Source organism: Astyanax mexicanus, chromosome 14, assembly GCF_023375975.1.
Source record: "Astyanax mexicanus isolate ESR-SI-001 chromosome 14, AstMex3_surface, whole genome shotgun sequence".
Lineage (NCBI taxonomy): Eukaryota > Metazoa > Chordata > Actinopteri > Characiformes > Acestrorhamphidae > Astyanax > Astyanax mexicanus.
Window position 1 is genome coordinate 32,732,851 of NC_064421.1, and position 14,650 is coordinate 32,747,500.

Below are 14,650 nucleotides of genomic sequence, written 5' to 3' on the forward strand. Positions count from 1 at the left end.
ACTGCTAGAACCGTGCACAAAGAAAGAGCGCTGTCTGATTTCGAGTCACTGCCGCTAAAAAGACACTCCGACCTTTCGTTTGCGTTTCGCCAACGAAATCCCCCTCTCCTGCGTTTTATCGACGCGTGTCGACATTCTTCAAACGAAGCCCAACGCACGGCAGCACTATTTCCGCGCGGGCGGAGGGATATTTTCTCGAGTCCTGCCGGATCTAGCTTCTTTTTTCCTCCGCTGGAAGCCATGATGGAAGTTTGAGAGTTGGGCAGGAAGAGACGGAGCGAGAGAGCTGCGGGAAGATGATCCCTCAGGACGGGCGTTGGAAGTTGTAGATCCCGGGGGCTGCGTGGGAAGCGTGTGCGAGGTGGAGGCTGTCAGTTTTTGGGCTCGTTTTGTTTCGGAAAAGCGTCGTCGAGCTTTTTTATTGGAGAACGATGGTGGTTCGTTAGGTTAGCTAGGAGGCTTTAGGTTTTGAACGGAGAAGGAGGAGAAAGGAGGAGGAGGGAGAGAGAGAGACATAGAGAGACAGTGTGTGAGCGGAGGAGAGAGAGAGCTAGAGAGACAGAGAGTGGCTGGCTAGCTTTTGTTGCTAGCTAGCGATGCTAAAGTTACGTAGCGAGTGGCTTTGGGGGAAGAAAAAAAAGGCTGCGAGTCGGTTTTCCTGCTTTAGCCACGATGGAGAGGATCCCGGCCTCTTGGCGGACCTGAACCACGGCGCCTGCTGCGCGCCCGGGCTCAGGGACTGGTAGCTAGCTCGGCTGCTGCTAGCTCGGCGGCTGCTGCTGGTGCTAGTGCGGGTTCGGCTGCTTGGAGCTTCGGGGACGAGCTTCGTCGTTTGTCGCCGGCTGCCTCTCTGGCTCTCTCTCGGTGGACAGCGCGGTTTTTCAGCGGGGGAGAGAGCGGGGCCTGCTTTTGTTGGAGCTGCTGCTGCTGTTACTGCTGCGGAGGCCCCAGGCTACCTGACACATAAAACACCACAACCACCAGAGAACGGAGAGACAGAGATAAAAAAGAAGAGAGAAGAAAGGAAAAGAGAGCCAGACACATCCACAATCAACTGATAAACCAAGACTTCTGAACCATAATCATATAAACTCCTATAGAGAACTAACCTAACCTAGCTAACGGCTAGTTAGCTAGCTATAGAACTCCTGTCACTGCGATGGCTGCCATCATTAAAGAGATTGTCAGTCGCAATAAGAGGAGATACCAAGAAGATGGATTCGATTTGGACCTTACTTGTATCCTTGACCAGCCGTTTAAAACCTAACCACTTTTCCTTTTCAGGTCTGCTGTCGAATAATTGCAGATTTGTGGCTCCAAAAGCTAGCTACATAGAATGGTAATCTAGCGGTAGGGGGGTTTAACGAGTTAGCTAGCTAGCTTAGCAAGCTGGGTTAGCTAGCTAACCTGAGCTGAGCTAGCAGCTAACTAGCTAACGTCACCGCTCCTAGCTACAATGATTAGTCGATATAATCGACAATGTCACTCCTATAAATGTGTCGACTTAAAATTGATTCGATTAATCGTTAGTTTGCAACTGCTGCAACGCATTACACAAAGTGCTGCGGGCTGCAGGGCAATAGGAGAGGAAACGCTAGCCTAGCTAAGTACGTTAGTTCGTTAGATAGGTTAACTAACTAACTAACTAACAAGCTAGAACTGTGATCTGAAATATAAATTTATATCCATGTATTGCTAGGTCAACTAGGTGAGTCAATTTTTATATCCTGATAATGATGGCTAGTTAACTATTATGTTCTTTTTCTTTCCTTTCTTGTTGTGTGAATGAGTTGAGCTTATGTACTTTTGGAGTATCTAGATGAGCTATCCTTCTTTATTATTTAAATAATTTCTGGTTTTGCTAACGTTATTTGGTAAATGATTTTCTAAGACACCATTTTTGCTCTGATTTCTGTTTTGATTTTGGTCTTAATTAATCTGACTGGATTGTTAGCTAACCTAGGTTAACTAACCTAGTTAGTTAGCTAAGTTGTTTCACAGTAGAGGATACATTTTTTATTGATTGATCTCTTACTAACAGCTGTTAGTAAGTAGAGGGATCACTAGGGACGTGAAAGAGGTGCTATTTGCAGATTAAAGCTGCATGAAATTGGAAAAAAAATTATATTCTGGTATACATTTTTTGTGTGGATGATATCATCCCTGAAATGATTACATGTAAACAAATCTACAAAAAAAACACAATAGACAAAATCGCAATTATTAAATATTGTTGAAGTCTCATCCATTTAAAGTACGATAAGTCAAATAAGATATAAATGGTTTTGAAAATGCATTGACTTTCATTAGTTTACACTAGACCCCAGTAATCTAACATGACTTGATATTACTAATGCACTCTGTGTTCCAATATTAAAGATTACAGTTAACAAAATTGGGCAAATATATCATGGTGGTGGTATTGCACATCCTGCTAAGTGCAAGTTGTGTTAATGACGTTAAAACAATATATTCTGCAGCCTTGCTGCACAAGTGAGTTAGGTAAAGATGGCATGTCTGCCGCAGAAAAGTACCAATGCATTCACCTTTTGATATCCTGGAGTCATCAGTGTCAAGTGCATGTTGGCCATAATGTCCACATAACCCTGTGGATAGCCACTGTGACGCTGGCTGCGGAATTTCCCCTTTGATTGTTACCCCATGACTGCTTGTGAATGAGTTATGATGGACGGTGCTTTATTCCTCATACACTGGCCCATAAAGCGTGTCCCACATTGATTCAGCTTGTGTAAGGAAAAGGCCATGCTGCTGCTTTCATATGGATTTCCTGTTATACAACATGCACACCATGGCTCACTGTGAAATATTGTGCTGTATCTTAGTGCTGGTTGGGTTTGTAATGCTGAACAGGGTGAGAGACTGCAGGATGAACTTGGTTAGCACCATGGCTTCGTTTGCGTAGATACCAGCATGTGTGGTGGTGTGAAGGGTGGTTGGTTGCAGAAGTGTGGCCCACATGCTTTGTGTTTGTTCTGCTTGTCCTGCTTGTCTATTTCCCACCAGACTGTAGGATAACTGTGAAAGTGTCTGAGAGCCAGTTTTATTAACTATTGAAGTGTGCCAGGCCTTTTTCTTCTACGGTTTTATTTGATGATCAGAAACGCATCCTATAGGTAGGATTAGGCCTGTACAATAGTAACATGTTGCACATATGTATGCAATAGTATGTTGTAAAAACAAAATGTGTAAGGCCTTTGATGATAATTACATTACTGACTTATTATACAGTGAATAGACGTGACCTCAATATTATGTGATAATCGTAAAATGGACTACTGCATTTTGCAGTTTGTTCATACACAAAATTGAGACCACTTAATAATGATGACCTCTGGAATATAACCAAGAGGAAGATAGATGATCACAAGCCATCAAACCAAGCTGAACTGCTTGAATTATTCCACCAGGAGTGGCATAAATTTATCCAAAAGCAGTGTGTAAGACTGGTGGAGGAGAACATGTCAAGATGTATGAAACTTGTGATTAAAAACTTTGCATTATTTGAGATCTGAAAGCTCTGCATCTTTTTATTATTTCAGCAATTTCTTATTTTCTGCAAATAATAGTCTCTAAATGACAATATTTTTATTTGAAATTTGAAAGAATTGTCTGTTTATAGAAAAAAAAACGTTCATTTTACTCAAACATATACTTATAAATAGAAAAATCAGAGAAACTGATTAAGAAATTGAAGTGGTCTCTTAATTTTCTCCAGAGCTGCATATATGCATTTTCCAAACTAGGATTAATTACAAATGTTTGTCTTTAAAAGGGTATAAATGCTTTATTATGCTATTCTATTAATATGTCTGCGGAATTTTATGGTCTTAAAATTACAATATTATTTTTCGCAATTTGTAATTTTATTGTGAAAGATCTACAGGCCGCATTTCGTAAATTCTTCTTTTTTTTTGCCCTTCTCATTGCTCCTATAAATATTTGAATATATTGTTTCTATATATATGTTTCTATATTATCTTAGGAAATACCAGAGCAGTTTCCCACATAGGGAATCATTTATAATTTCATCTTATTTGTTTGTTGACCTGTAGACGATATTTATTTGCAATAGAAAAGCTACATTCAAAATGCTCTGTAGTCCAAGACTAGATGGAATATTGTAAATGTGCAGTAAGCATGTTTTTATGGCTCCTTTTGCTTTTTGTGTAAGCTTTTCAAAAGAAATTGGGTATATGTCATGCAAACCAGTTTTTTGGATAAGTAAGATTGCATCAAGGTCAAGGGTATTTAGATTTTTATTCCACCTGAAGCTGCTTATATGACATTGAATATGTAGGGTTTTGTAAAGGTGTGTTCATTAGGTAGAATGTTATTATGCAGTTAAATTTTGTGGGAGAAGATAAAAGTTATTTAGGTTTTGATGCACATGGAGATGATTATCATTAGTACATTGAGGATTAATGAATTCTTTGTGAAAATAGTTTGATTTGGATTCAAGACTTCAAGTATTTTGATTTGTAATCTCTGTGGAGAAGATTGTGATTATGCTACATTGAATGGGCTTGACAATTAAGCCTTTCAGTACCATTTGAGGTAGTAGTAATTATAGTACATGTGGTATACTTTGGTTGTTTTGAAGTACAGTAAGTACAAGCATTGGCATCCATTAGTGTCCATTAATCTAGTGAGTGTCAAGTGTGAGCATAATGTATTTGGGTTTTTAATTGAGCTTGATTTATTGTCCGAATTACTTTAATTTGTGGTGGCCTCTTTAAAGAAATAGAAAATGAGTAATCATTCTACATATCCCTTTTTAAAATATCCCAAGTAGGGCTGCCACGATTAGTCGACTAGTCACGATTATGTCGACTATTAAAATAGTCGACGACTAATTTAATAGTCGAATAGTCGTTTTTTTTTTCTTTGTTTTTCTCTCCAAACTGCTGCGACTGCCTTTCTGTCCTGGACGCACATGCGCAGTAGTGGAAACCGGGGTAGGTAGTGGACGACATCTCAGGACATTATACAGACAGGCTCTGGTTTCATGGCTACCCCGCTACAGAACTCAAAAGTGTGGGATCACCAAGAAAATAAAAGTGAAACGCGTGCAATGCAATATCTGCAATGAAGAACTTGTCTTCCTCGGCAGCACAACCGCGATGCACGAGCACCTGAAAAGGAGGCATGTTGTGGCTGATTAAATGACGAAGAAGCTAAATTGCTATTTAGCTGCTAAAATTAGCGTAAACAGAGCGTTAACTTAGTACTTAACTTACTCATCTTGATAGCTTTAAAACAGAGGTCACTAATAGGCGGACCGCGATCCGGATCCAGACCCAGACGTTGTCACAAATGCCGTCCCAAACCGATAAACTACAGAGAAGGATTTCATTCCGACAGTGGCTTCTGTTTTCAGTGCTTTTCGGTGCAGTAAACTCTCAGATCAGTCATGTGTGGTGTAAAATCACCAAACGCTCTCCTCTGCCAATCAGATCTGTGCAGACCGCTGCCCTGGCTAGTGAATTGGGACGCGGACGGGGAAAAACGCCTTTATAAAGAGATAGGGAGCCCAAGAACTGGCAGAAAAACAAGATCGGGCAGAAACTAAAGACACACTGAGTGCGACAGAGAGACGGTAATGTACACAATATCTGGACAGAGAGGCATTTTTTGTTAATATACTTTTTTTCCATAATAGTTCAAACAACCTCACAGTTGAGATGTTTCATAAATGCCAGTGCCTTATCCTTATTTTACACAGTTGTTTACACTTTATGCTAAACAGTAAAATAATTGTCTGTTACAACAAGCTGCATATTTCATTAAAGGTTTAGCATATAGCTGAAATCTAATGATGGTTGTATAATAGCAGCTGCATTCTATTGTGATAAACTGTGTTTTATATTCAATTAACGTATGATCCGATTAGTCGACTAATCATAAAAAATAATCGGTGATTAGTCGACTATAAAAATAATCGTTTGTGGCAGCCCTAATCCCAAGTTAATACAGTGATACCAGGCAACTTTTTATAAATTAGGTGGGTTGTATGTCCTTTAGGGATGCATGGTGAAATCAGAGTAATTGTATTGAATATGAAACATATTTGTACAGATATTAGAATATGTCTGTGAAACAAATTTGCATCAGTTACGTCCCTTTTTTTTCTTCATTTTTTTTAAACTGGCATTGCAACATTCTGCAGAAATATGCAGTACTGTGCAAACATTTCCAAAATATAAAAATGTTTTAGTACAAAAACTTTTTCTCTGAACAGTAATAGTGTGTTTACTTAGAAAAACATTAATTTTAAAACAAATACAAATAACATTCGTACAGAAAGTTGTGGGGTTGTCGCTGTGTTTATTAGAACACATCCATTAGTATTTCTAACTTGGGGTGGGCGATATGGCCCTAACAAAAAAAAAAAAAAAAAAATATATATATATATATATATATATATACACACACACACACATACACACACACACACACACACACACATATTAGATATTAGTACTATACTTGTAACAGAAGTTATTGATCCAGAATGTCATAATACTAATAATGCACTCAAATATCTCTATATATCCAGGAGTAAAGTAAAATGAATGATTCTGGACATATATAATCTGTCTCTAGTAGATATATAATGGGAAATGAGAACAGTGTGGATTTTTCTTTTGCTAAAAAAAAAACAAAACATAGTACCCTGATGTGATAATTAGTGGTGGGTGATATGGCACAATACTTTAGGGTATAATATCGTTCACGATGTTCAAAAATGTCGGCGATATTTTTGTGTTCGATACAATATGGACCTCTTCACCCAACACCAACACGGTTTGGTAAATCAGTGCAGCTTAATGATGATAAATTAGGTGAAATGGTAATTGGATTGAACGCATCCCCTAGGGCACTGGGTCGGTGCCTCCAGGAGAAATTTGGAAGCTGGAGGATTTGTTCTTCAAACTAGCTTTCAATATCTCAAACAATGTCTTCAGAATAATATATATTTTCTGATATTAATGGTTAGCTACATCTGTTCTAATCGGATCTAAAAATTGATTTAGCATGGTTATTATTGCTGAAATAGATTATTTTTAATTAAGGGGGCACCAAAAATATTGTGAAAAATGTTTTGGCTAAAACGGATCAAAATTATCATTTTGGCTTAAGACCAAACTTGTTTTTTTTTTTTTTTTTTTGCTTTTTTTTGTATTTTGTTGTGTTGTTTTCTATTTTAAATATTGTACTTCGGCGACCACAACATCTTGCATGGTACTGTATATTGTTAAACAATTAAAAAGTACTAACTGTGTAGCAGTTTAATCCTAGCAGTTGTGTTTGTCCGTATTGTGCAGCTCTGATAAGCAGGTAAAATCGATCGTTTCTAGAACTATTAGCTAGTCAAAAGTGGTTGCTTCCTGTAATGATGTGTGGGTTTGCCTGTGAGCAAATGTCTGACAGTAATAATGTGCATTTAAGCTGTAAAGTAAGATAGAAACATGGTACTCTCTGCTCCTATAACTCACTTCTTCTTTCCCAGTGCTAAAGTGGTGTGAAGTCTAATGGCGTTGGTGTAGTGTGGTACCTGCTTGTCTGCCTCGCTTGCTGTGCGCAGCGGTGCCTATCGCTCCAGCATCTGTAAGTCAACACCACTGGCACACTGAGCATGCTGGGAAAAGGTTGAAGGTCATGCAAGCTGTCAGTGTTGAGGCTCTAGCTCGGCCGCTCAACGGCTTCACCAGTGACGCGTTAATTGGGCGGACGTTACTGTATGAGCGTGCTCAGTGAGCTTTGTTTAGGGGATCTGTTGTTGCAGGTTTTCTAACTGTTCAGTTCATCAGAGGCCTTAGGGTTTAGGTTTTTACTGAGCGTGTCTTTGCTGTTGCATTAAAAAAAAAAAACTTTGGCATTGTTTTGATGGTGATGATGATAAGGTCATCATTATACAGTAAACATTGTTAATGAAAGAAATTTGAAGCACATTTGAACAACTTATTGATTGTTTTAATGTAATTTAAAGAAATCTTCCCAAGGAAAGGAACAAGTGGACAGTATAATTGTTTTTGTAATGCATCCTTATTTTAAGGCAGGGATATGCAATATATTTGACGGTATTGTAATGCATTTCGTGATGCTCAGTTCTGGATAGGCCTTTAGAAAAATCAGGAATTGAGTTACACAATGTTGTCATTTAATTTACCATTTAGTTCCACTGATATGATGATATACTATTGAAAAATAAGGAGAAATGTGCTGTGCTCGTTAAGTTAACCAAGTAAGGAATATTGAGGTCAGCAAAAGTTTCTAACGTGGATCTTTTCATTTAAAGAACTGGCAAATGAATTATACGTTTAACATAGTCGCACAAGATCGGCTGGCTATCTGATAGAGAAAAAAGGACGTGGACCTTATTTTGAAAATCTTGTATACACTGGGTGCTTTATTAATATAATGACATGAGGTCGTTGACCTCTGGAGCTACAGAATCATGCGATGGCTTTTCTTTATTTCTGATTTCATGTTTTCCAAATAAATATATATTTTAATAATCACAGTATCACCCTGTATTGCAAGATAGTAAACTGTACCCCTGTATCGGGATGCATATTTTAAACACAGCTCTGGTGCAGAATGTTTAGATGCGTTATACAGATTATGAAACTGGTAATGGTTATTGATTGACGTGTTTATTTATTTTGGCTGATATTTTTTACCTTAATGTATTATAAAGCATGAATGCTTTTATGATTCTTGGACTAGAACTTCTTTTTGATTGGTCCAAATGCTCACAGTTGATGTGGGATATATGGTGTATATATTTATTCCTTTCCTAGTTTTTATGATAATTTTATCATACACAATATGTATGTGTAGGTGCATTAAAAGCATTTTTAATGCTTTATTTTTTTTCTTATTTAATGTATACATTTTTATTTATTTAAGGCTCTATTTTGTCTGTTTGATAATAATTGGATCCATTTAATTAATTCGTCATATTTTTAAATGTAATATAATGCACTGATATATTTTTAACTTTACATTTTGGGTGAGGAAATTTTAGGTTCTTGGATGCAACGCGATGTAGACGATTCTGAATTGATTCACAAATGACGAAAATCGCATTTCTATACGTTAACTATAACTGTACTCGTGATGCAGGGACTTCCATTACCAAAGAATTGTAGCACTGTATTTGCACTCAATTTTATCAGTGATGAGAGATGAGCATGTATATGTACGCTGCTTGCTTTAAACAAGAGCAGTGAACGAGAGCCGTACAGGTGAAAGCTGAGGTTTGGGTACAGCATATCTGTTGGGTTTTTTAGTCTAAGATTTATTGCTTATTGCACATACTGTTGGTTAGAAGTTGGAGAGCATTTGCTGATCTTTTTTTTTTTCCCTTTTTTTGTTGGTTGTGTGTGATGCTGGGATGTGTGATCTCAAATGTTGGACTTGTGATTGCCATATCACTTTCATATGATTTAATATATAAAAGACTTGATATATATTTAGTCATCATGTAGAAATCCTGTATAGTAAAAAAAGAGGCATCGATAATAATTTTATAATCGCATCACAGACATCTGAATCATAATTGAATCAAATCTTAAAGTGCCTAGATATTATTTTAGGGCCAGATCACCCACCCCTGATATCTCATGATATTTTCGCGATTGCGATACTCTTGGCGATATGGCAAAACACTGAATTAAAAAAAATGTTTTAAGAATACACTACTGCAACACAATTAAAATGTAATTGTATTATTGCATACCTATAGCACACCCCTAAATGAGACATTAAAAAAAATACCAAAATTGGATCAGATTGTAACAAAAGTCAATGATCCAAAATGTCATGATACTTACTATGCATTTTGAATATCTCCATATATCCAGGATTAAAGTAAAATAAATTATACTGGGCAGATATAATCTGTCTCTAGTAGATATATGATTGGAACAGTGTGAATTATTATTTTGCTAAAAACAGCATATTCCATATTTCAGGGTGTAATATCATTCACAATATTCAAAAATGTTGGTGATATTACTACATATTAAACACTACTATATATTCCACCCCTACTTTAGATCTACTGCTTAGCCACAGCGTAGAGCTTAAATGCATTGTGATTTGTTGGGGAGAGGGAAGTCTGGGTTTTCCTGCTTAGGCTGCTTCCCCTGCGACCCGACCGTCGATAAGCTTAAGAAAATGGATAGATGTATGGATGGTTTGCACCATAGAATGATTTAATACATGCTTTAAATTAATGTGTAACTTTTTGTTCTTTCAGTTTATTTTTTGTTTTTAATTGAATTATTGTCATGGTTCTTTGGATCCACTGAAGCTCACTTGAAACATCTGAGAAGTTTCTTATTCTGCTCTTCCCATGTGTTTTCATTCTTTCTCTCCCTTCTTTTCCTTTTCGCGCTCGCTTGTTCACTCTCTCTGGCCAGCCCTCTGATTTTACTTGGTCTGTGTTGTAGCTGCAGCTATAAATGCTTCACACTTGGGCCTGTGTGCGTATGAGCAGAGGAGGTTTACTGCATGTGCTAATTCATTAATCAAATGCAGGTTACACATTAAAACCGCTGGCTGGGTGTGTGTGGGTGGGTATGTGTGTGTGTGGAGGGCCGTGACCTGTGCCCTGTTCTGGTGCAGTGTCTAAAACAATATGGCCCTATGCCCTTATGTAACTGTGGATCACAGTTCTGGGAATGGCCCTTAAAATAGTGCAGCACTGTGCTGCTGTGTGTGAGGAGATGGAGAGGGGCTTCCCTCAGGTGCATGTCCTCAATACAATATGAGGCATCAGAATGCTTGATTTAGAAGTTCGGCTGCTCAGGGTGTTGTGTGGTAATTGTTACCGTTATATTGGCTTTTGCTCGTGTGCTATGAGCACTCTGACCTCAGATCCTCCACTGAGTATCTGGGGCTGTTGGAGTGAATAAAGGCATTCAAAAAATCCAAGAAATATAAATATTTGTGGTCAGGCTGATCTTTAGTTATGTTATCAGGGATTTACTGCTGTTACTATATATGTGCATGTTTATGTGCAGTGTCTGGCATTGTGCTTATGTGCTATATCGTTAAACGTACATTTTTGCAGTTCCGTTCTAACTCTGATACATGACTGCTGATGGCAATACACATTATGATACATTTTTAAACAACATTTCTTTGTTTTAATATTGTTTATTATTTAATTATTTAACTAAACATATGCACACACTGAATTTAAATGTGATCAAAAACAATTCATTCATGGCTGTTTTTACCTAGACTTAGTGCTGGGTACTAGGTAAACCTAGTTTCTTTGTCATCTATAGTTAGATTTTTAGTGGGGTGGGAAAAATGTATTATTATCGAAAATCGGTATTTTTAAGAAAACGTTTTTTTTTTTCTAGGCCATAATCGCCCAGCACTACCTAGACTCCTAAGTTCTCCAAAAGGCTGCACAATCCAACATTTTCCACTGTCGATTAGGGGTGTAACTGTACAGAAAATTTACGTTTTGGTTCACACCACGGTATAAACACCACGGTTTGGTGTGTTTTCCGTACGGTTGGTGGGGGAAAAAAAATTTTCTCACTTTTATTAACTTCATAATAACAATGGAACTTAATTATATTCATGTTTTGTTTAACAATCATCTGTATGTTTATACAAGTTTACAGAAGGCTCCAAACTGAAAAAAAAAATCGCATTGAAAATTTTTTAGTAAAGGCTTGGGACCTTTCACATCTAGAGGCTGCTTAACTGTTATGTGACTGTTCGTAAAGAATATACGTACACTTGCATCCGTACTATCGATGGTGACTGGTATTTTTTTGCATGAATCCTCTGTTGGTGCTTTGTTGTTTCTAGAGTGCAATATCTCCAAACAAATGTGTTTTTAGGCAGACCAGCACCTAAAAGCTGACTGAGGGTTCATGGTAAAATCAGATGTGGCCTGAAATTTGGATCTATAAGTGGATCTGCCCTGTTTGTCTGATATCTGATCAGTGAAGAATATTAATGTGCACTGATACCTATTTAACATAGAATCTGTCTGTCTCTAGTAAAAAATAATCTGCGCATACTACAGTTTTTAAGAACAGACATAATTATCTTGCTGCCAAAAAACTCGGGCTTCATTCAAACTTAAAGAAATAACCATGTTGTCTGTACTGAGTTCTCCTCTCCAGATTATGCTCAGAAGTCTATATTGTATATATGTATGCTGCCAACAAGATCTAGCATGATAGCAGTAACATATCTTCATACTGCACATTTCTACTGTGCAGCATGTCATACATGTATGCTATTAGGGTATATTTAAAAGAGCAACACCTCTTTTCCTATTCTTAGCACAGCTTCTGATTGGTGTGATATAATTATGGGTGGGTTGTTTTATAGAAAGGTGCTTTTCAAACTGCATAAAATTACCTAAGGCTCTCCAGGACTGCTGTAAGCTACTGCTACTTTAGCTCAGAGTTTCTAAGGCCTGAGCAATTAATTTTGCCCTAGTTAAAGCCATCAGTTGATTTGTTGATGCACATTTCCATTTTTTGAGACTTAACCTAATGTGGGAGATGCAAATGTTGTTAATGATGTTGCATACAAGGTTAGAAAATGCTAGGAAATGTTATAAAATTTTAGGATTGCTAATTCAATAACACACAAGACAATAATTGTCGAAAGTACAGCCTTAAAACTTGTAAGATTTTTTGTTCATTAATAATTCGTTTTAATTACTTTTTTTGTTTTTGATAAACACTGTTTCATGTTGTTCTAGATTGATTGTGGATGTCCTACTTCTAAAATAGGCATTTTATAGAGTTTTAAATCTTATGATGCAGTCTGATTGGCCTCACTAATCATTCATCTCTCAGTTACTGTATAACATGGCTGTAAAATCACTGTGTTATTGTCTGTATGGCGTTAGTCACTCTGAGCTGATATTCTGATATGAAATTACAGTTATAGTGTGGTGAATGTGCTATGATTTTGGTTTTCTAGAGCATGTGTGCGCTAACCTCCTCTTCTCAGTTTTTAACAGTCTTTTAGTTCTGGTGTAAAAACAAAGAATGGGGTTGGGTACTTATAGTGATACAACAAGGCGTTTCTGTGATAGTTTCGTTTCTAATCAGCGGTAATTCAAAACTAAATGCATGATATGAGCGCATTTCATCATGTAAGTCAGTGGCTTCTATAAAATGTGCTGGTTTTATGTTAAGGTTGCATGTTGCATTGTAAAATAGGTTTACAATATAGTCTCTAAACTCTTTTGTTATCTTCTGAGGATGCTCAGCGCTGCTGTGTGGTGTATTAACAGTATTTAGAGGAGGATGTTGCTGTGCTGTTAGAACACATTGGTAAAAAAACTAAAGATGAGAACTGAATCCAGCTTAGTTATTAAATAATAACTACCTAATAAAATATGCCTTGCTACCGATCGGAAACCTGGATTGGTTGAAGACATTTCCGAATGAAACACATTTTGAAGCCTTTATGGTAGACAGATATGGTTTGATATTTGAGCTGGTGATTTTTAAGTAAACAAAAAATGCCATAAATATATAGTTTCCGTTAATATATTGAGCAACATATCGCCTCTGATTGACTAACTGCGATGCAGCGGTATGTACAACAGTTAGAAACTTTTTTAAAAAAGTATAATATATAAATAATGACAGTCTTTGCAATGTCATATGTTACTTTTAAACATGTCTAACGCCCTGCTAGGTGCAGTTCAGCCACTGATCTAGTCTCAGAGTCTCTGTAAAACGCAAAATCCACCGGAGATCCTATGTAAACACACAGAAGCGTGGATAGTCCAGGTGCAGAAAAGGTGCTGTTTAAGTGGTGTAAACAGAACTGTACACTACACTACCTCAATTATTCTTTGCTGGTGGTGTTCCATAGTCAAATTCTGAATTACTGGGCAAATTTGCACAAATAAATCTTTAGTTTTTTTTACTGAGAACAAGAAAAGGTGGATTTGAGCGGAAGCACACATTTAAAAAGCGCAGGCTAATATAATGTATTAGACTGTAACAAACACATTTTAGAATAATACAAAATATTGTTTATTAATGATATTGTCCTGGAGTAGGGGTGAGTGATGGTGGAGACAGGAGCATATGTGCCAGACACACACTTAAAACACATTCATGTGTATGTGATCTCCACACATTATACGTCATTTCTTTTGCCAGTTCTTCTTCCCCTGTTGTGTGAAGTTTGCCTGCTTTTGCAGGGGCTCTACTGTGGATCTTGTGAAACCAGTGTTAATAATTGTGTAAAATACTGTGGTTTTCAGAGTGAAGAACTGATAGGTCGACTTAGATTCTGGCTGTTGTTGTTAAACCATCTCATTCCATCATTTTTTCATTCATTAAAATAAAAAAAATATATATATAGTTGTGGTCTCCAGTATGAATTAATGCCATGTGAGCTGTTTTTTTTTTTTGTGAGAAATTATTTCAGCTCTTGCTCATGAATATTCATACATGCAAACATATTGATTGGCTCTCTCTGATTGGCTAACAGCATTGTGAGGCAGTAAAACAAACAAAACAGTTAAAAACTTAAAAATATATATATATTTTTTTACACTAAAGTCTTTGTAGTGCCATGTGTAACTTTACATGTGCAATGCCCTTACCTAGTC

General features: G+C 37.1%; 1 protein-coding gene across 2 annotated transcripts in view; it reads left to right on the top strand.

Annotated features, from left to right (window-relative positions):
• Window positions 1–202: 202 nt before the first annotated feature.
• The window catches only part of ptena (phosphatase and tensin homolog A), a 41,816-nt gene continuing 27,368 nt past the window's right edge, over window positions 203–14,650 (top strand). The window contains exon 1 of one of the 2 annotated variants that reach the window (XM_007244584.4): window positions 203–1,238. In XM_007244584.4, the coding sequence (XP_007244646.3) occupies window positions 1,160–1,238 (79 nt within the window). In that variant the 5' untranslated portion in view covers window positions 203–1,159. The remainder of the gene's footprint in view (window positions 1,239–14,650) is intronic. The other variant, XM_007244583.4, reaches the window with a different exon arrangement.